The sequence below is a fragment of the Nicotiana tomentosiformis genome, chromosome 7 (assembly GCF_000390325.3).
Source record: "Nicotiana tomentosiformis chromosome 7, ASM39032v3, whole genome shotgun sequence".
Taxonomy (NCBI): domain Eukaryota; kingdom Viridiplantae; phylum Streptophyta; class Magnoliopsida; order Solanales; family Solanaceae; genus Nicotiana; species Nicotiana tomentosiformis.
In genome coordinates this window covers 58,709,596-58,731,734 of record NC_090818.1, presented here as the reverse complement: position 1 = coordinate 58,731,734, position 22,139 = coordinate 58,709,596, and the positions used below count along the sequence as shown (strand labels likewise).

Here is a 22,139-nt window from a genome sequence, read left to right as displayed (position 1 = left end):
CTAATGAGACCTAACAATTAATACAGAAAAAAAAATTTAATTTTCATGAATCTAAATAAGATCAAATTATATATTCAAGCATAATATCTTAATAAAACAATGATGAGAGAAATGGAGCTTTACAAGACTGTTTTGAAGCTCTGATAATGGACAAGGATGTAAATGGAGCCTAGACCAAAATCGACAAATGGAGCTCGAACTCGACGACTCAACTTTGGAACTGTTATTTTCTATACAAAAGATGATTGTTTCGCTGGATTTTCGGCTCGTTTTTGTGGTGCTTTTTAGCTTGGTTTCCAGTTGGTTATGGGCTGGAGTTTAGGTGATAAATTGCTGGATTTTTTGAAAGAAAGCCGAAGAAAGAATGACACGAGTAGAAATTCCCTTATCCTAGAAGAAGAAAAATAAATTTCTCTCAATTCCCTCCCCCCGCTTTTTTTTCCCTCCTTCTCTCTCTTTTTTATCACATTTCTCTTCTATTTATAAAAAAAAATTCGGAATTTTCAGTTATTTATTATTTATTTATTTTTTTATTTTTAATTAAAAAGAATTTTCACTTTCGATTTTTCTTATTTTTTTTTAAAAAATAATTCCCCACTTTCCTTTACTTTTATTTTTTAATTTCTCACTTTTTTTACTTTTAATATATTTAAAATCCCACTTTTTTTTTTATTTTTTTATTTCACACTTATTTTACTTTTCTTTTTTTATTTCCTACTTACTTTTACTTTTTTTAAAAAAAATAAAATCAGATACCCTTAATTTTATTTTTTATTTCCAACTTTATTTTACTTTTCATTTTTAAAATTTTCACATTATTTTACTTTTATTTTTTTTAATTTTTTACTTTCTTTTACCTTTTTTATTAAATAATTTCTACCTACTTTTACTTTTACTTTTAAATTTTATATTTCTACTTTTCTTATTTTTTAATTCCTATCTGAAATTTGTTTTTTAAAAAATTATATTTATTTTCGGTTTTTAATTCATTTTATTTAAAAATAAAGATAATAATAATAATAAAAATAATATTAATAGTAATAATTGACGTTTTAAATTATTAATAATTTTTCTATATATATATATAACAAAGCTACAAAATATATATTAAATTCTAAAAATATTTACATAGTAGAAGGTGATAAAAATTCAAATATAGTCAAAAATTAGGTGCTCACAATTATTATTCCTTCCGGTTCACAATAATTGACTATTTTACCTTTGACACACCCATTAAAAAATTATGAACTCCTAGAGAAAAAAGATGTATTCACTAAATTAACTTTAATTAATTATTATCATGACACATTGGAATATGTAAATAAGGGCAAATTTTGGAAAAATAAAATTAATTCCTTCTTAATCAATTTAAAAAAGAATAAACTCTTTACAAATAAGGAAGCTCTTACTTTTAGGATTCCATAGTATGTTACTCTCTCCGGTCCATAATAAGTAATTTTTTGGTCTTTTTTGTGATCCAAAATAAGTAATTTTTTCATATTTCAAGAATGTATTAATTATTTTTTTCCTACATTGACCTTGGAGTAAAAAGTGTTGGAGTATGTGCTAGGAATGTTTATGTGAAGAGATAGTAAACGTTAATATGGCCAATAGCCAAAAAATTACTTATTTTAGACTGAAGAGAATATATTTTACATCACAAGTTTCAAAATATTTACAGCCATACAAAAGTTATGACATATTTTAAAAACACAAGTTTCAAATTTTTTATTCTTTTTCTTAAACTCCATGTAATGTTCACATGAATTAAAATTGCATGGCAGGTACATTTGTTACCACTTTTATCTTTTTGTTTCAAAATCTCCCTCCATGTGTTTGATTAGCGAGAATGCCCCTTTTTTCACTTTAAGTTATATATAAAATTGGTTATATTCCACTTGGGGAATGATCTCTTATATTTGGAAGAGACTTAGAATAATCTTTTAATGGAGTATATTTTTTTGAGTAGTTTATTTTTAAAAATTTGTTTAAAAGTGTATGTTTGGTCTCCATTAAATAACTCTGACCATTAGATTTAACGTGAACTTTGAAATAAAAATTTAACATATTTTGCCAAAGATTTCTAAAAGTAGTTTATATAAAACACATTTTATACATAAAATTATCAAATCACACATTTTAATTTTTAAAAGATCAAATGTGTTTGATTATATCAAAATCAAAATTTACAAATATTAAAGTACTATTATTTGAGCTGCTAAAATATAGATCAATCAAGATCATACACAGATTTGTGCTGATAAAAAGGATAACCAATAGGATAGTATTTAGATTGAAAAACCTAGAAACCGACATATATAGGACATAAATTAACTATAGTAGATGCCGAATAAGAAGACCAATTTGAATGTTCAAGAAAAAGCAGAACAACTATCAATGCTGAATATTCAAGAAAACAGAATGTGACTCCACCTTCTTATAATGTTAATGTAGAGGGTCAAGAAAAAGAAATAGAAGAAGCAAAAATAAAATTCAAAATTTATGAACAATAATGATAGCTTCTTATTACCCCCTGTGCAGTATGTGTTGGCTCTCATTATATTCTTTATAGTATAATTTATGAATCTTGAAAGCTAGTCCCACTTTAATCATATACTAACAAAGTTAAAGACTATTAAGTTTTGGGAGGATTAATTAATTTAAAGTGACATCATAAAAAAAATTGATATGTAGGAATTTTTTTTCAATGGTAGAGGAGAACTTCCTGATGAGAATGATGATGAGGAACAATTATGAATATAATGTGTGTCTGAGAACCCATTAGCAAATATATAATAATACTCAGACCAACTTGCTGAGTACTCCTATTGGTAAGATCTTCGGGGCAACTAATGGACATGAAAGGAAAAAAGTCGAATTACATGAATTTATTGATCGTTAAGGCAGATTATGCCATATTGAAAAATATATGAGAATCACTAGAAGTCTCTCACTGTTTTTTCAGTACCGAAAGCAAAAGAAGAGATTACAACTGTTGCTGCTACTCACAATAATAACTGACAAGTACTCCTTCATCCTTAACTAGAAGTTTCGGGTTCGAGTCTCTGGATATGGAGTCGCCTTTGTTAGAGAGCGCTTTACCCCTCAATGTGAGACTTTCCAACGCGAATCCGAATTTAATCGGGCCCCAATATGAATACCGGACACCGGGTGAAAAACCAAAAAAAAAATAAACTGCAAATTAAAAAGAAGGCAAAGGTGTAACTCTTGAAAACATTGTTGGAAATAAGAAATTACAGATTCATAGTGACAACTGACAAAGATATATAAAAGGGTGCAATCAAAGGATTTCAACAAGATTTATGCTTCACCGCAAATTTCTGATTAATTTACAGAAGATATATACTAGTCGTAATATACATTTATATAGTCACCAAATGCACTAGTCAATATTGTCGTGTAAACACCTCAAATGAGAAGAGCACTAGCTTAATTTCAGGTTATAAATGGAACTCGTTGTTGTTGCTAAAAGTAGGTAAAAATATTTGGAAAGCAAATTCTTCATTAGTGTTGGATGAATCTCTGATTTTTTGTTGATCGCAAAAATAATAGCCATATATGATGGTCTTCACACTACTTTTATTATGATGTATATAAAGATTTGGGCTTGTAATAAACTCTAATTTTATTGGCCAAAAAAGTGCTTTTGTGCACTAGCATACTAGCTTTTAAGCAGTTGACAAGATATTAGGAAGGTTAAAATTTAAATTATTATAATCATATACCTAAAATAATACTTTGAAACTAAAAGCTCGACTTACGTGATTGGTCAACAAGTTGAGTTAAATTAGAGATACATTCAATTTGAAGACTCAAAATTTGTTAACTTTCGTCTAATGAATTGTATTGTAATATGTTTCATAACAGCTTACAAAATAATTAACTTGTTGAATTGTGAAATATTACTTCCTTAGTTCAAGAAAAAGTACGTTACATTATTGACATTATAATATAAAATAAATTTTGGTCAGTCAAATTAGCGAGTAAAACATAATGCAAATTTGATTATTGACTCAATTCACAAAATACGTGTCGTATATTAGTTTATTTAACAAATTTTTTCTCATTCAGTGTTTATTATTTTCAATTGGGTAAAATCATTTAACTAGGCTGAATTGGCGCTGCCAACTCAACCAACTTGACTCTAATATTAAACATTAATAAACTATTTCAACTTTATCTGGTTGAGTTATCTTTTTAAATTGACGAGTCATAAATATACTTGTTTAAAACTTTAAATAATTAGTCTTAATTTGGATCAACATTTCTCTAATTTAGAACTTAAGCCCAAATTTTATATGCATTTTATCCAATACATATCTACAGCTTCACTCCTAGAAAGTAGAAACCATATTTCCGCACAATTTTTTTCCCCAAAACCTTTTCAATTATTTTTTCTGGAAAATTCCTATGAATTGCCAAAAAAATAATTTGGAGACGTTAGAACTAACTAACCAACCGACTTAAAAAGTTGGGATAGATTTGGTTATAAAATGAGAATTAGTGGCTCCTTTCTCAGTGAACTCTATTTCTTCTCTCATATCGTTCTCTCTCTCTCTCTCAAAATCAAGAATCGCCTGCATTTCATCATTTGGAAAGGAAGATGAGGAAGAAGAGCAAAGTAGATGTTCAAGAAAAAGCACAAGCAAAACCAACTTCATATACTGGTTCAAGAAAGCAGAATCTGATGGCTCCAACAGAAGCCACAAACGAAGCAAATTCATATACATTTCTAGGTCACAAGAACGTGAAAAGGCGGAAGAATATTAATCCATATTATAATGGAGATCGAAATATGTTGATGTATAGGAATTCTTTCTATGTACAAGGTCGTGAACAAGTGATGATCAGAGATAATCTCATGATTGAAAATAAAGAGTCTGTCACTGATGCTGCAAATTACTCAAAATCAAGTAAGGGGAGTGGAATCAAGAATTCATTTAAACAGATGATGATGCGTATTATCAATCGGTAAACACAAGAAACTACTACTTTTTTTTTTTATTTTTTTTATTTTACTCTTGTGGGTGTTGATTTATTCAATAATTAATCAATTGAGTATATGAATCTTGAAAGTGGGTCTCAATTTAATTGTATACAAACATGGATAAGATCATTAAATTGCATCCTTGCTTCCTAATTTCTTATCTTATATCCAGAACTTGAACAATAATGATATATGAATTCTCTGACTGGGTTTGTTTCTAATTTAATTTAAATATAATCAGTTGAGTATATGAATCCATTTTAATTGTATACAAACAGAGATATGGATTCTTTGCTTCCTTTTGTTATCTTATATTATGGGGATTGGGGAGTGGAATCAAGATGTTGAAAAACATAATGATACGTAGCGTAGGAACTCTATCATATTTTTTTTTTATCATTGTATTTGCAGAGGCAAACCAGCTAAGGAAGAAGGGCGAGTTTATAGTGTGTTTGAGAAAGCATTAACAGAGAAAGATGTTCAAGGCATGTTGCTGATTCCAGCGAAATTTGCACGCTATTTCCCTTCTTTTGATAAGACCATAAGTAGAACTAATGGACATACAAGGAGGGACGTAGAGTTACAATTTTTTGATCCTGGAGGCACATTTTGGGAGATCAAATGGGTTAAGGATCGTTCACAGTATTTTTTCAGTGGAAAATGGAAGGACATTGTTGCTGAACATGAGTTGAAATCAGGGGATGTTATTATCATTGAGCTTTCACATGACAAGCACTTTCCTATCAGATTTAAGAAGCAGAGAAACATTTTAGTGTGGGAACAACAAGTAGTCAAGGAGTCGGAGTCTACACATTAAGTGTCATCGGTGATTACTGTTTACCGAAATAAAAGAGTTCCTTAAGAATGCAAAAAGATTAATACTTCACTGCAAATTCCCATTTTTAGTTACCATATACTTTCTTAGATCATATTAGTCATGGCAGCACAAATAAATCTTGTTTCATAATTCGCTCAAAATGGAAGAGAGTATTAGATTAGTATGCTGAACAAGTTGTTGATGCACAAGCTTCTTCGTATGTGGTGTCATTCTGTTGATACATTGTGCTCTATAATGTTCCCTTCTTTTGTTTTTCTTATCTCTTTTTTCCATGTTAGCACTTAGCACTGAGATTGGTTGGTATAACATGGAGTTTTAGTCTCCCTAATACTTGAAATTTTGCCCCTGTAATTCTATGATAAGATGGTGATATGCACATTTGGAAAAGAACTGGTTTCATCTCCATATTTGGCACTAATGTATGTTGTCTTTAATTAACACTTTTATACTCCTAATTATTGTTTCTTAGATTATGCTTAGCTTGCTGCATTATTCTTTTGCTTGTTGAAACATAAAAGAACTCATTGCTAGCTGTTGCTAAGACATGAAGTCTTTTAGTAGGAATCATATTTCACAAGTAGGCAGAAATATTTGGAAAATATTTTCTTCAATGTTGGATGAAGTTTCAGTTTTCAGTTGGATATTTATAGTAACGGCAGCTGCAACTGTTAATTGGCTTCCCACTATGAAACTGTTCCTTCTAACTTTTAAGCCGATATTAGTCTCGTGGCTAAAAAACATATTGGTGCAGTGGAAGTTAAAGGCTAATTCTTTCCTGTAACAGTCCGGTTTCCTTGTAATCTGCTTATATATATGGTGCTTTTTATTTTTAGGTTACTTCCCAAAATATACAACTGGTTTTGTTTTGTTCAAAGAGTAATATTCAACCACTCCCTCTGTTTCAATTTAAATGAGCTAGTTTGACTCGATACGGAGTTTAAGAGAAAGAAAAACTTTTAAAACTTGTGATCTTAAAAACTTAAGGGTTAAAAGCTTTGTGGGGCCATGTCAATTGTGTGATTATAAAAGCTTCTCATTAAGAATAAAATTGGTAAAATTTAGAGTTTAAAGTTGAATTATTTCTAAATTTAGAAATGTATCATTTATTTTGGAACAGACTAAAAAAGAAAGTACTTTATCTAATTTGTAACAGAGGGAGTAGTTCATTTAAAAGGTACTGTAATACCATCTGCCAAGAAGGCAAAAATGCCATCACCGGAGAAAAGCAATTTAGGTGAAAAAAACGACCACAGTGGGAGTCGAACCCACGACCTTCTGATCCGAAGTCAGACGCGCTAATCCACTGCGCTATGCGGTCCCAATATGCTACATTTCAGTGATAGCTTTTAATATCCCAAGTATCGCTAAAACACCCAAAAACCCTAAATTTAAGTGTTGATAGTAACATGAATTAAAACTTAAAATACAATATATTTTTATTTAATGACTAAAGAACTTTTAATATTCGGATATATAAAAATATTATTTAGGTCCTTTAGACCAATTCACTAATTAGCATAAAAAGGGGCACATGCCACTTCCTGCTTTGAGTTTCAAACTCTCAATCCACATTCACCTTCCACGGATTTCAATTTTATTTTATTTTGATTTGATATTTGAGTGGGTTTTGCAATAGTAACTTTCGGATTGCCAAATAATTAAGCCATATTTGCTACCGTAATACAACAACAACAACATACCTAATATTATCCTACATATTTGCTTCCGTAATCAAGAAGTCAAATAAAAAATAATCCCGTAATTGGGGTGGGGGTGGGAGGAGGTTTGGTTCTCAGATAGAACTCGATAAACATTGCACTTAGTAAGAATTTCAGGGCTAGCATTATCGAGTTTCAGTCAGTATCGTCTGTTATTTTATTTAGTTAATTGTATATTGGAAGACCCTACCTAGCTAAATAAATTTCCTAGCCTTATTCTTTTTTCATATTTAAAAAGGTACAAAATGTGGGACTGGCGGATACATACAAATATTACTAGTATATATGTCGCCTTGTTCAGATACACAATAATACTATTGTCATGAAATAAAAGCAATTTAGTAAAACATGAACAAGAAATGGAGATAAAGAGAATGAAGAGATTTTCTTCTTCAAATTGTGTATCTTTACCTATCTATTAAAGGTCTTTATATAGACATGAAAAGTGAAGAATCACTATTGTAAATATGTCATTGAACATATTATTAAGCATTTGAGAGGAAGATCATGGATTTACAATCATAACTCCATAAGTATTAGAGTAGTATGAGTTATGGAGATAATGGAGAGGAGTAGACATCCACCATAAATTAATTTTTCTTATAACACTCCCCCTTGGATGTCCATAGATAATGTGCCTCGTTAAAACCTTATTAGGGAAAAACCCTATGGGAAAAAACAATTCTAGTGAAGGAAAAGGAGTACACATTTAGAAATATGCCTTTTGGTTACTTCGTTAAAAACCTTGCAAGGAAAACCCAATGGGACAAAACCTTGTAAGGAAAAAAGAGTACAACACGTATTAACTCCCCCTGATGAGAGCATCAATTCGCATCGTTGAGCCTTCGCATCCCAATCTTGTAGACTAGTTTCTTGAAAGTTGACGACGGTAGAGATTTGGTGAACAAATCAGTCATATTATCACTTGAACGAATCTGTTGCGCATTGATATCACCATTCTTTTGAAGATCATGTGTGAAAAATAACTTTGGTGAAATGTGCTTTGTCCTATCTTCTTTTATGAATTCTCCCTTCAATTGGGATATGCATGCTTCATTATCTTCATACAAAATTGTGGGTAGTTTGTCATACTTCAAACCACATTTGTCTCGAATAAGACGTATTATAGATCTCAACCATACACATTTGCTTCATGAATAACAATTATCTCAGCATGATTAGATGAAGTAGCCAAGATTGATTGCTTAGTCGATCGCCAAGATATGGCAGTGCCTCCACATGTAAACACATAGCTTGTTTGAGATCGGGCCTTGTGTAGACCAGATAAATACCGAGCATCGGCATAACCAACAAGATCGGGATTGCAATCACTGCCATAAAATAAGCCCATATCAGTAGTCCCTTTTAGATACCGCAATATGTGTTTGATTCTATTCCAATGTCTATTTGTAGGAGTAGGGCTATATCTTACTAAGACATTAACTGAAAAAGTTATGTCAGGTCTTGTAGTGTTAGCAAGATACATTAGTGCACCAATTGCACTAAGATATGGTACTTAAGGACCAAGAAACTCTTCATTATTTTCATGAGGTCGGAATGTATCTTTATTTATATCAAGTGATCTCACAACCATCGAGTTACTCAATGGATGTGCTTTATCCATATAGAATCGCTTTAAAATCTTTTCAGTGTATGCTGATTGATGGACAAAAATTACATCTTTTATATACTCAATTTGTAGACCAAGATAAAATTTTATCTTTTTAAGATCTTTCATTTCAAATTCTTTCTTTAAACAATCTACTGCTTTAGGAAGCTGGGGTCCCAGGTGTTCCAATGATATTTAAATCATCAACATACACGGCGATTCTAATAAATTCAGATCCAAATCTTTTTATAAAGACACAAGGACAAATTGAATCATTCTTGTACCATTCTTTCAACAGGTACTTACTTAGGCGATTATACCACATGCGCCCTAATTGTTTCAATTCGTATAAAGATTTTTGAAACTTTATTTAATAAATTTCTTAGAAACCTTAATATGCTTCAGAACAATTTAAATCCTTCAATGATTTTCATTATACGCATATCAAGTTTTTCATGTATTGCTAGATTAAAACCTGAAATGACTACATCCACCACAGGAGAACATGTCTATATGTAATCAATGCTAGGATATTTAAAATTTTCTTGTGACACAAGTCGTGTTTATGTCTATCGACTTGACTTTTTTCGAACAAGAACACATTTATACCTCCACTGGCTTTATACTTTCAGGTGTTGGGATTATCCGTCCAATTTCACATTTTTCAGGTAAAGTCAATTTTTATTGCGTATTTTTTATTTGGACAATCATTTATCTGTCTAAATTTTATGACATATTTGAGCTCAATATCCTCGTCAATAATATTTAGCGCTATATTATATTAACAATATCGTCGACGGTCATTTTATGTCGGTTCCATTATTACCCAATAAAGACATAACTTAATGAGATCTCTTTATCTCATTATTTTTAGGTACCCGAGCCTCTCCTATAAAATCTTATGAAGTGTTATATCGTGGTGCTCTTCTAGAGCACCTGCCTCCTTATTATGACCATTTTGAACATTTGCTCCTCTCCTTCTTCAATGAGCTTTAACTTTGGAACCGATTAGTCTATTACGCTTTATGCGTGCCATAAAATCTGTCCATCAGGGACGTTATTCTATTTGGAGCATTATCAGCTGAAATATGACATTTAGCTTTGGGTTAGCAAATGCGTCTAGCAATAATTTGCGAATGAATTATTACTTGAACTTCAAGTTCATATTTTCTTGTACGAGGATCTATATGTATTCATAAAAATTCATTCCACGTATCACTTTTTCAGTTGCCCATTCCCCCTCCCCCCTCCTAATATTGGGATCACCAACACATATCTCCAACCTTCTTTGGAGACCCATTTTTGTATTGCGGTGGAACAATTAAATCATATATCACATTCATATTTCTAGTTAGAAATTATTTGGTTCCTGACCCTGAACCAATTGTGATACGGAGAACATATCATAACTTGACTAGATGCGTACAAGTGCTATTGTATTTTAAATAATACATCACATACCAAATTTTGTTTTGGGTTTTTTTTTCTCATAACCAATGATTTTAGCTATAATTGGAAGCATACAATTTCTACTAAATTAACTTAGATTTAAACCAGCATTATCAAAGATAAATTATCATAATTTATATTATAAAACTGTGCTCTAATAATTTGAGCAAGCAACCTTGCAAAAGCCAAACTGCAAGTTGATAACAAATGCACATGTGGCCATAGAATAGATGCATCTATTAAAATCATATTATAGTAAACGGTTCACATGGAAGGTGACTGAGCCCATATATTTATCACCTTTTATTCGTTCCAGAAATCAAGGAATTCAATCTCAACTTTAACTGGTATGTCATGTGAATATGCAACACAAGAGAATCCTTGAAGAATCTTCTGTTTCTTCAATATATGCCAAGTGAATTCTCAATTAATTCTCGCATCATAATTGAATCGTGATGGCCAACCGGTCATGCCAACTAATATTTGTTTCAGTAAACCTCTAGTTTATTTGTGGCTTGTGATTGCATCATCATGCTTATACTTGTGTAGTACAAATAGAAGAAAAGTCAGGTAACCTTTCATATTTACCCGGTATGATTATAGTAATATAAAGATATTCAATTTTCTTTTTATTTATAGTATCAATATGCCAACCACTTTGGCTAATACATTTGAAACTCAAAATGTTTCTTTTGAGACTTACTACAATATCAATATCATGGATAATTTTATTCATCCGGGTAGTAATAAATTAGTTCTTCTAGAGCTCTAATTGATCTTCTACTGCAAGATCTTTTGTCACACCATCCATAAAGTGAATGTCTCTTTCACGGAGAAAATCATATCACAATAAATTGTTATGGTCAAAATCATCATAAGCAAAATCATTTCTTGCTTTAATTTTGCCTTTAATAGCTTTTATAAGGCATGCCAAAATACTTTTTGGCGTATCAGATGTACGCGACCAATTACATATTCATGTAACCACACAATAATATTTATTTTTTTTATTTCACTCAAACCTTTCTTAGAGGTAAGTTGTATGGTATGAATCCAATCATGCATTGTATGTCTTTATTCATTACTTTTATCACATATTGCCGCATTCACCTTTAGGAATGGGTCTGCATTCTCAATGCTTATCACAAGTCACATTCTCTTCAAGGAATGGATCATAATCATCAGCATGCTTTATTATTTTTCATATCAATTTGATGGTAAACATTGCCTTCACACTTTGAAGGACTATTTTTAGAACCCTTATTGTTTTCCTTTTTATAATCATAGTGATGACTATTATTATTTTGATCTTTGGAACGCCGACGTTCATTGGTCAACCACTTGCCTTTATTTAGACTTATTATGTGTCGCTACCACATTCATTTCAAGAATGGAGCAAATCAAGTGGGACAATCTTTATGCATTTTTTATGAAAAATATATTATTTTTCTTTAATCATCATTACGTCATCAACATGTCATCAACTCTTACCCATATAATGGTATGTTAGGCCATAATGAGTTGGGGCTCAAACTCAACTCTTATAATCACGGTGCACCGGGACTCACACCCGATGCCTTACCCTCATGGTGCATTGGGACCTGAGCCTACCGTCTTATCCTTATATAACGTTTATCACAAATTGTCTGATTCACTTCAGGGAATGTAACATAATTTTACATAGCCATAAATTGAAACTTTAGTAAGTTCAACATATCAAACACTATGATAAAAATAAGTGAATTAAAAATGATAAAAAATATTATCAACGATAATTTTGGTCTAGTAAATACTCATGTACTAATATACTATATGTAAACTTATCAAAACATATTATTTAGATATAGTACTATATATCATGAACTACCATTTCATTAACCATAAATTAATCCAAAGTGTAATGAGATATATTCTACTCTAGAAAACAAGAAAGCTTAATCATTGTTACTAGCATATTCTGTATTTACCCAAAATATGTCACAATAGACTAGCTAGATATAAACCTTGATGATATTACCTTATCTAAGTATTAGTTAATGCACACTGCATCTAGTAGTAGATTAAATAAATAATTTCTAAATTATTGGTTCATACATATGAAAAACAGTAAAGACTGTTGTAATCAACACATATCATTTCGTGCAAATAAAAAGCCATGGAAACCAAATGACACATGCATATGACTAGTAATTTTGAACAGAACTAAAAAGAATTAAAAATATCCAGCAAGCTAAGTCATCTCACTATTCTTGCAAAAGAAAAATTGTTCATATCTCGATTGGAGAGAAATTGACTTACTCTTTTAGGAAAGAGATAATACCTTAAAGAAATAGATATCTCAATTGGTAAGAGGATCGTGCTAATAACTTGTCATGAAATAAAAACAATTTAGTAAAACATGAACAAGAAATGGAGATAGAGAGAATGAAGAGATTTTCCTCTTCAAATTGTATATATTTTCCTATCTATTACAAGGCCTTTATATGTGCATGAAAAGTGAAGAATCACTATTGTAAATATGTCATTGAACATGTCATTAAGCATTTGAGAGGAAGATCATGGAGTTACAATCATAACTCCATAAGTATTAGAGTAGTATGAGTTATGGAGATAATGGAGAAGAGTAAATATCCACCATAAATTAATTTTTCTTATAACAACTATAACTATCCTTGATTTTTAGTTAATTGCAAAACTATGGAATACAGGTAAATTCAACCATGTGGACACGGGCACAAAACATGGAATAATGAAGAAATTATTACTATGATTTCTCTCCGAGCTAATTGCAGTAGGTTCTTGGTGATCTTGAGCATGTTCTTGAATAATCTCCAATGGAACAATGGCACGTTGACATGGAACTTGACTTGTTGGAATATTTCCACCAGTTTCTTGGGCATGTTCTTGAATTGTATGTTCAGAAACATTACGAGTCTCTCTTTCTGAAATAATTATTTCTTCAAGATGAACGTCGAAAATACTTGGCTTCTTACGATTTTTTCTCTCATCGGAAGCAGCAGCCAATCTCATAAAATACTTCTGAGCATGGCTAGCAATTTGAATATGTGTTCTATTAGGCAAGAAATCTTTACTAATCTTTGCCCAATTGCTTTTCCCATGAATCTCCAACCCCTTCAAGAATAATCTGTGTTCATCTTCAGTCCATGGAATTGCTTTCTTGATTTTTCTTCCATAGTTGGCTGAATCTTTTTTAGATGTAGTAGTAGAGATCTTCACGCCGAACAATTTGATGCTCTTGCCTTTCTCACTACATGTTCTTTGGTTATGCCCAATGCCACCACACAACGTGCAGTTCCAGGCCATTGATAATTTTCTCTTACTTTGCTATACGCTCAAAATCAAGAACGAGAACACAACTGGAGAATAGCTTTGGTCCATATATATAAAGAGATAGATGGATGATTTATATAGAAAAGTTTCCTTTTATGCTATGTAAAGCTGCAATGCTTTTATTAGATCCGAGTGAAAATAAAAGGAACGTGGTCTCTCTCGTAGGACTAAGGAAAATATTGACAATTATTTATGGGAAAGAGAGGTCAAGGTCTCAAGGATCATGATTATTACTGTAATAACTTACCATAATTTTTCCTTCTTTAAATCTGCTTTCAAATCCAAACGCCGTGTAATAATTCAAGGAAAGTTATTTTTCCCTGAGATTTCATCTAAATTTCAAATAATCCACTAGATCCGGAAAATTGATCAATAGATATCCTTCATTAACAGCTGATTTTTAATATGTAGTGTTTAATTTCTTTCCAACCGACTTTTTATTGTATTTATTTATGGAGACACAAATCTAAAAGTTATTTACTAGTATATTATATTGCCATAGTAAAGAATAAAGATATACAATTCATTGATCTTTCATGGACAAATAATCCGATTTTTTTTATGGGAAGGAAGTCAAGGATCATAATTATTAGTACTAATAAAAAACCACCGTACGTATTCCTCTTTAAATCTGTTTTAAAATCCAAAAGACACGTGTTATAAATCAAATAAAACGATGAAAATTATTTTGAAGAAATAACACCAGGTGTTTTAATGGTGTTACTTAAAACATAGGCACAATTGATCATGTACATTAGGGTGTACAAAGAAAATCGATAAATCGCACCAAATCTATAATTCGAGTCAAGCCGAGAAAAAAAATCCGACTATGTTTTGGTTTGATTTGATTTGGTGTTAGAAAATAAAACCCGACTATAATTGCTTTGGTTTGGTTTTTACTAAAAAAAAAATCAAATCGAAATCAAACCAATCCGACATTACATGCATACAAATTTTAAAAATATTTTATACATAAAAATAATAATTGTAATGTAATTTATAAATATTTTAAAAACTTTTTCATAGTTCTCTCTTTTAATGTATTATTTCAAGCTTAGACTTAGAACTTTTGAATGATCAAATATGTTTTATAGCCCATAAAAGTTAGTAACTCAAATAAAGCCCAAAGCAAAATCAAATCAATCATAATGCTAACAAAAAAAATTCAATTCAATACTAAGAATGACAATAGTATTGGATTTTTTATTTTAGTTTTGCATTGGTTTAGATAGTAAAAATGCATAACTTACTTTAAGTACTATTTAGTCATGTAATTAATACTTATTACTTATTAGTCATACTTATTTTAGCATGACTTAATTAGTAATTTTAGATTATATTTATTTTATTATGGCTTATTAATTAGCAATATTTATTTTATGCGATTTCTTGAGTATTTTAGTATAATTATATTATTTTATATTATTTAAATAGGTAACATCTTATATAGCTTTATCCTACTAGGACCTAAGCAATATTAGAGCACAAATTATATATTTTATGCTATGAAGATTTTGTCGGAAAAAACTCGAAAAACCCGAGATTGAAAAATCCGACTTTTGTTGGCTTGATTTGGTTTATAGATTTAAAAATCTGAGACAATTGATTTGGTTTGGTAATTGAAAAATCCGAACCAACCCGGCCTATGTACACCCCTCAATGTACATGTTTAGAATTTAGTACTTCGTAATGTATTCTTCTTCTTTGCAGTCTCTCTTCATCCATTCACAATGATCCCAAAACTTTTGCAAAATTTGCTTAATTATCCAAAATTTGCTCCGATTCACTCAAACATGTAGCAACACTAACTAATTATAATAATGTGGCATCGAAATTGGTAAGAGATGCCAGACAACAAATTCTACTACTATGGCCATCTAATAGTGACATTTGCAACTCAAAAGCACCAACTTTGTATGCAACAACAAACTTGTCTAGCGGTAGAAATTATAAAATAATTTTACACAATTACATTTCAAGCTTCAGGACAGTAGCTTGAAATTCGAACTGCAATGAAATTTTAGGACAAAGGCCTGAAGTTTAAACTGCAAGAACTGAAGTTCAAAGTAGGTCTCTGTTGCTTTTTTGGAATTGTGACTATGTTTTAAATACATTGCAATGCTGGCTATGCTTTTAAATAACAGGCCTAAAGGTGACTACCAATGCAACTTACCCATATAATATTGCTGTAGTCATCAATTTTTAAATTATTCCAGAATAATTAATCATCTTATGTCACTTAATGTAAGGAGGAAAACAAAACTGTATCCCACTATTTTATGGCTTTATCCATTCATCACTTCTTTTTTTTTTAAAAGAAATATCCATTCATCACTTGCAATGGTGATTTTATGCAGTTTGTATTTGACAAAATCTTTACTTCTAAGTTCTAACGTATTATTGCGTTAGATGTTGATTAATAAACTTTTTTTAACATTTCTTTCTTATTTGTTTGTAGCTTAGAGATGTCGTTTTAACCTGTCCACTTGTATTTTTTCCTTATATGGTAAAACCTTCTCTTTATTTTATTATTTTGATTTTGATTTACTATTCCCTTTTATTTTCAGGTTTATAATAAAGTAAAAATTGATACTTTTATGGAAACGACAAGGCCTTGTTATGATGACTAATTTCAAATGTTATGTTTGGGTAAATTTCACAAATTGTCATATAATTATGACATTTTTTTACAAAAGTCATATAACTTTGTTTTCTCACACAAAAATCATATAACTATGACTTTTTTTCATTAAAGCCATATAACTTTGTTTTCTCACACAAAAATCATAAAACTTTCACTAACTCTCACAAAAATTATAGTGGTCGAAAAAATAATTTTTTCGGTAGTATTTTCTTATTTTACGTTTTTTTATTTTTTATTTTCAATCTAATAAATAATTATCCAATTAAAATAGGAGAAATATGAGTATATTTTTAATCCTTCCAAAAAATAATAGCCGATAATATATATATATATATATATATATATATATATATATATATATATATATATATGTGTGTGTGTGTGTGTGTGTGTGTGTGTGTATGTGTGTGGGTGTATTATATACATATAATATACACATTCTATATATATTTGGGCTAGCAAATGCATTTAGTTTCGGCCGACCGATTAATTTTATATTTTTTTCTTAAAATGGGAATGACCTTATAATACTCATATACGTAAGTTAAAATAATACTAAAGTCGTTTGGTATGAGGGATAAGTAAAAATAGTGTTGGGATAAAAATTTAATACCACCTTATACCTTGTTTGGTTACCAAATATGGATAGTTATCTCGGAATTAAAATTAGTACCGGGATAACTTATACCTTGTAGGGGATGGAATAATTAGTGTTAGGATTATTATCCTAAGACAAAATAGTGAAATTCACAAAAATAACCCTAAGGTCATCTTTCCAAATATTCGTTGGGTTCATTTGTTTCTCTTTATGTGCTTGAAAATTATAACTTTTGCTCATAGACTCCTTTTTCTAATTGAATATTTTTGTGTATTAATGCTTTTCATTTTTATTATGGAAAAATTAGGTTTTCTTATGGATCATCAACTATTGTCCGATATCAGCAAGAAGATTTAGAAGAAGAAATCAGCAAATATATTTCAAAGAATTGAAAACTAGAGCCTTAAAAAATTATTTAATACTTGTTGATATAAGAATTGAAAATTGACGTGTCAACTCGATAAAGAAGCAAGAAGATGGAGTCTAAATAAGATGGAGGTTATTTTTGTAAATAAATAACTTCTTCTTAGAAATTATGCAATGCATGTCATTTTTAATACAACATACCAAATAGTGGATAAAAAATAATCCTCGCATAACCTGCATTCAAACCAAATGACCTCAAAGTGAATTCTTCCCCTGTAAGAAACTTAGTTCGGAATGCATGAGATTTTGATAAAAGAATAAGAAAATAAAAGGTATAATTAGATAGCACTTGAAATAAAAATGCTATCGATTTGAATAAAAATCTTGAAAATAAAAATAAAAAATAGAAGTGTCATGTTTTGAAGGATTTAAAATTCACTTTTAGTATTATTTTAATTTTTATATATGAGTATTGGGTTGGGTGGGCCAGGTCGGGTTGACTCATCCTTATTTTAATTGGATTATTATTTATTAGACTGAAAATAGAAAAATACTACTGAAAAGTTATATTTTCCAATCACAATAATTTTTGTGTGAGTTAGTAAAAGTTTTATGATTTTTGTATGAGAAAACATAGTTATATGACTTTGGTGAAAAAAAGTCATAGTTATATAATTTTTGTGTAAGAAAACAAAGTTATATGACTTTAGTGAAAAAATATTATACTCCCTCCGTTTACTTTTACTTGGCACGTTTTGACTTTTCACGCCCCTTAAGAAATAATAAATGAAGTGCATAATTTATCACGATACCCATATTAATTGATGCATATTTTATTGGATCTGAGAAAATGATTTGAAATGAGTAATAAATATTGTGGGTATAACAAGAATTTTTTTGTCTTCTCTTGATATGATGTCACGACCCCAAATTCCCTCTGTAGGATGTCGTGATGGCACCTAGTCTCTAAGACTAGGTAAGCCTATCAATGCAGAATAATCATAAATATCTGAAATAAATAAATTACAATTCAAATAATTACAACTCCCAAAATCCGGTAGAAATAAGTCACAAGCTTCTAAGAATTTATTCTCTATGTCTCTATACATCAGAGTCTAAAACAATTAAGGAGGCAACATAGTAAGATAGAAAAGGACTCCGGAGTCTGCGGACGCTGGCAGGTATACCTCGAAGTCTCCTCGTACAGCTAGTTTACTGATGCCTAGTCTGATAAGATGTAGCTGGATCTGCACAAAAAGATGTGCAGAAGCGTAGTATGAGTACACCACAGCGATACCCAGTAAGTGTCAAGCCTAACCTCGGTAGAGTAGTGGCGAAGTCAGGTCAGGCCCTACTGGAAAATAAATAATAACATGGTAAAATATTTAATAATATAATAGATAAAATGACAATGGAAATGAATCAAGTAGCAGGTCACTATTTAATTATACAAAATAATGGCAAATGATATCTCGTAGAAACCAACAAAATTTCCTTTCAACTTAAGAAAATCACAACAAATAATCAACGGCAACTACGACCATAAATTAATATCAACAAGGGCACTCCCGAGGTACCGCCTCGTAGTCCCAAATCATAAATAAATTCACAATATCTCATTTTCTTATCTCACCGCGGGAGCCTTCACAATTTATTTTAAATAAAATATTTTTTCCTAAATAGCATCCCGCATTTAATCCATCCTTATCACACCGCATGACCTCTAGTAGTTCCCTCCTACTAGCCACGCGTATCAAGCCACCCTTATCTCACTGCATGCGTTTCAATACCCAGACCTTATACCACCGCATGCGTATCAATATCACCACATGTCACAATTTGCACCTCAAGTACCCAAATATTTTAATTTGCCAAAGTAAATCAACAACAATATTTTTCCACAATAAAGAGCTCATAGCTTATGCCAACATAAATTATCAATAATATTTTTCCACAATAAAGAACTCACGGCTCCATCACAATGAGTACAAAAATCTTACAAACATATTCGAAAATAAATAATTTAGCAAAATAATATTTCAAATCTTTAATACGTTGCTTCAATACCAAATTTAAAAATGTCAAATACTTCATATTAATAATATTTAATTTAAAGGAAATCAATTTCTAATAATGCATAGAATAAAAGAAACCAAGTTTCAACTAAATAGGTAAAATAATTAGCAGGAAAAGATCAAGCAAATTTTAAGTATACAAATCAAATCAATGATGGAGAATATAACAAGATTTAATAATTTAATTAATGTGCAACAGTGATCTTCACAATTTAAAAATATAATCCTTCACATTTATTCCGTGTACACATTCGTCATCTCGTGTACACGACTTTCATCACATTACAATTAATATCAATCTTAGGAAAAATTTCTCCCACACAAGGTTAGACAAGTCGCTTACCTTGACTTGCTCCAATTTAACCAAGTAGTGTATTTTTTCCTCGATTTTCCGATTCCGGTCAACTCGTATCTAGTCATAATTAATTCGATACAATCAACAAAAATTATAGAATTAATTCTATAAGAAAATACTACATTTTTCAATAAAAATCCGAAATTAACTCAAAAATGACCTGTGAGGCCCACGTCTCGGAATCTGGCGAAAGTTATGAAATATGAATGCCCATTTAATCACGAGTCTAACCATACTAAAATGACTAAATTCTAATAACAATTCGACCCTCAAATCCTCAAATCTATCCATGAGGGTTTTTTCAAAATTTTTAAACTTAAATCACCAATTAAATGTTAAAAACAGTGATGGATTCGGGTAATCTAACCAAGATTGAGTTAAGCACACTTACCCCGATGTTTTCTCTGAAAATCTCCCAAAAATCACCTCAATCCGAGCTCCAAATCGTTAAAAAGTCTCATTTTCTGAACTTAAACATTATGTCCAGTGGTTTTTTTTCGCAAACGCGACCCTTGACTCGCGTTCGTGAAGCACAAAAATGTGTTGCCCAACTTTCCTCTTCGCGAACGCAAAGCTTTGCAAACTCATACCTTCGCGAACGCGTCCCTTACCTCGCGAACGCATAGAACAAAAGACCGGGGTTCCCAACTGCCTCACTCTCCTTCGCGAACGCGACGCCACTCACGCGTTCGCGATGCACACATTGCCCTACCCTTCGCGTTCGCGTTCGCGTCCTCTCCTACGCGAACGCATAGTACAAAAATCTCACCAGCTCAGAACACTATTCGCGAATGCGAGGCTCCTCTCGCGAACGCAAAGAAGAAACCAGAAAAATTGCAGCAGCAGATATCAGTTATCTCACCAAGGCCAAAAATGATCCGTTAACCATCCGGAATACGCCCGAGCCCCTCGGGACCTCAACCAAATATACCAACAAGTCCTAATACATCATACGAACTTAGTCGAGTCTTCAAATCACATCCAACAACTCTAAAAACACGAAACACACATAGATTTGAGCCTAATAAACTTTGAGACTTTTAATTTTTACAAACGACGCCGGAACATGTCAAATCAAGTCCGACTGACCTCAAATTTTGTACACAAGTCATAAATGACATAACAGAGCTGTAAAAAATTTTAGAACTGGATTCCGACCCCGAAATAAAAAAGTCAGCTCTCCCGGTCAAACTTCCAAACTTAAATTCCTATTTTAGCCATTTCAAGCTTAATTTCACTACGGACTTCCAAATAAAATTCTGATCACGCTCCTAAGTCCAAAATCACCATACGGAACTGTTGAAATCATCAAAATTCTATTCCGGGGTCGTTTGCACATAATTCGGCATCCGGTCACTATTTGAATTTAAACTTTTAATTTTTCTTCAAAATTTCATATCTCGGGCTAGGGACCTCGGAATTTGATTCCGGGCATACGCCCAAGTACCAAATTACGAAACGGACCTACCGAATCTATCAAAATACTGATTCGAGTCCGTTTGCTAAAAATATTGACCAAGGTCAACTCAGTTGAGTTTTAAAGCTCTAATTAGCATTTTAATTCATTTTTCACATAAAAACTTTCCGAAAAATTTTATCGACTGCGCACGCAAGTCGAGTAATGATAAATAGTACTTTTTGAGGTCTTAGAACATATAATTAATTATTAAATTTAAAGATGACATTTTGGGTCATCACATATGCGTAAAGTGACAAGTAAAAATGAAAATCTATTTTTAGTATACATGCCAAATAAAAGTGAACGGAAGGAGTAGTTATATGACCATTTGTGAGATTTACCTGTTATGTTTCTTCAACTTTATGGTTCTCTTTTCGGTGTGAATTCACTTTAGTTCATTAAATGGTTTCTTCCATGGTATTTTCCATTAGCTCCATTCTTGGGTACCGTTAGCTTCATTCTTGTTTATCTTTTTTTCTATTTTATATATAAATTCTGTTTTGATCACTTGATTTGGATATAGATGTGTCAATATACAAATTTTGAGGAAGATTGGAGGTGATTTGGTATCAAAATTTGTAGTTAAAATCGAGTTCAAAAAATTCTTCTGAGACACATATATATGCATGTATCACACACACAGGTATACATGGATATACATGTGATACA

The 22,139-nt window shown here is 31.0% G+C and overlaps 2 protein-coding genes and 1 non-coding gene across 3 annotated transcripts; 1 reads left to right on the top strand and 2 right to left on the bottom strand.

Annotated features, from left to right (window-relative positions):
* The first annotated feature begins 4,511 nt into the window (after nucleotides 1-4,511).
* LOC104120850 (uncharacterized) lies at nucleotides 4,512-6,301 on the top strand. Its single transcript, XM_009632706.4, has 2 exons — nucleotides 4,512-4,992; nucleotides 5,420-6,301. The coding sequence occupies exons 1-2, from the start codon at nucleotides 4,625-4,627 to the stop codon at nucleotides 5,823-5,825; spliced, it is 774 nt and encodes a 257-aa protein (XP_009631001.1). The 5' UTR covers nucleotides 4,512-4,624; the 3' UTR covers nucleotides 5,826-6,301.
* A 789-nt stretch (nucleotides 6,302-7,090) lies between these two features.
* On the bottom strand, nucleotides 7,091-7,164 carry TRNAR-UCG (transfer RNA arginine (anticodon UCG)). Its single transcript has one exon. It is a non-coding gene; the product is annotated as a tRNA-Arg (tRNA).
* Nucleotides 7,165-13,301: 6,137 nt separating this feature from the next.
* LOC104120851 (probable transcription factor At5g61620) lies at nucleotides 13,302-13,946 on the bottom strand. Its single transcript, XM_009632707.1, has one exon. It carries the CDS (start codon nucleotides 13,944-13,946, stop codon nucleotides 13,302-13,304), a length of 645 nt encoding a protein of 214 aa, XP_009631002.1.
* Nucleotides 13,947-22,139: the final 8,193 nt, after the last annotated feature.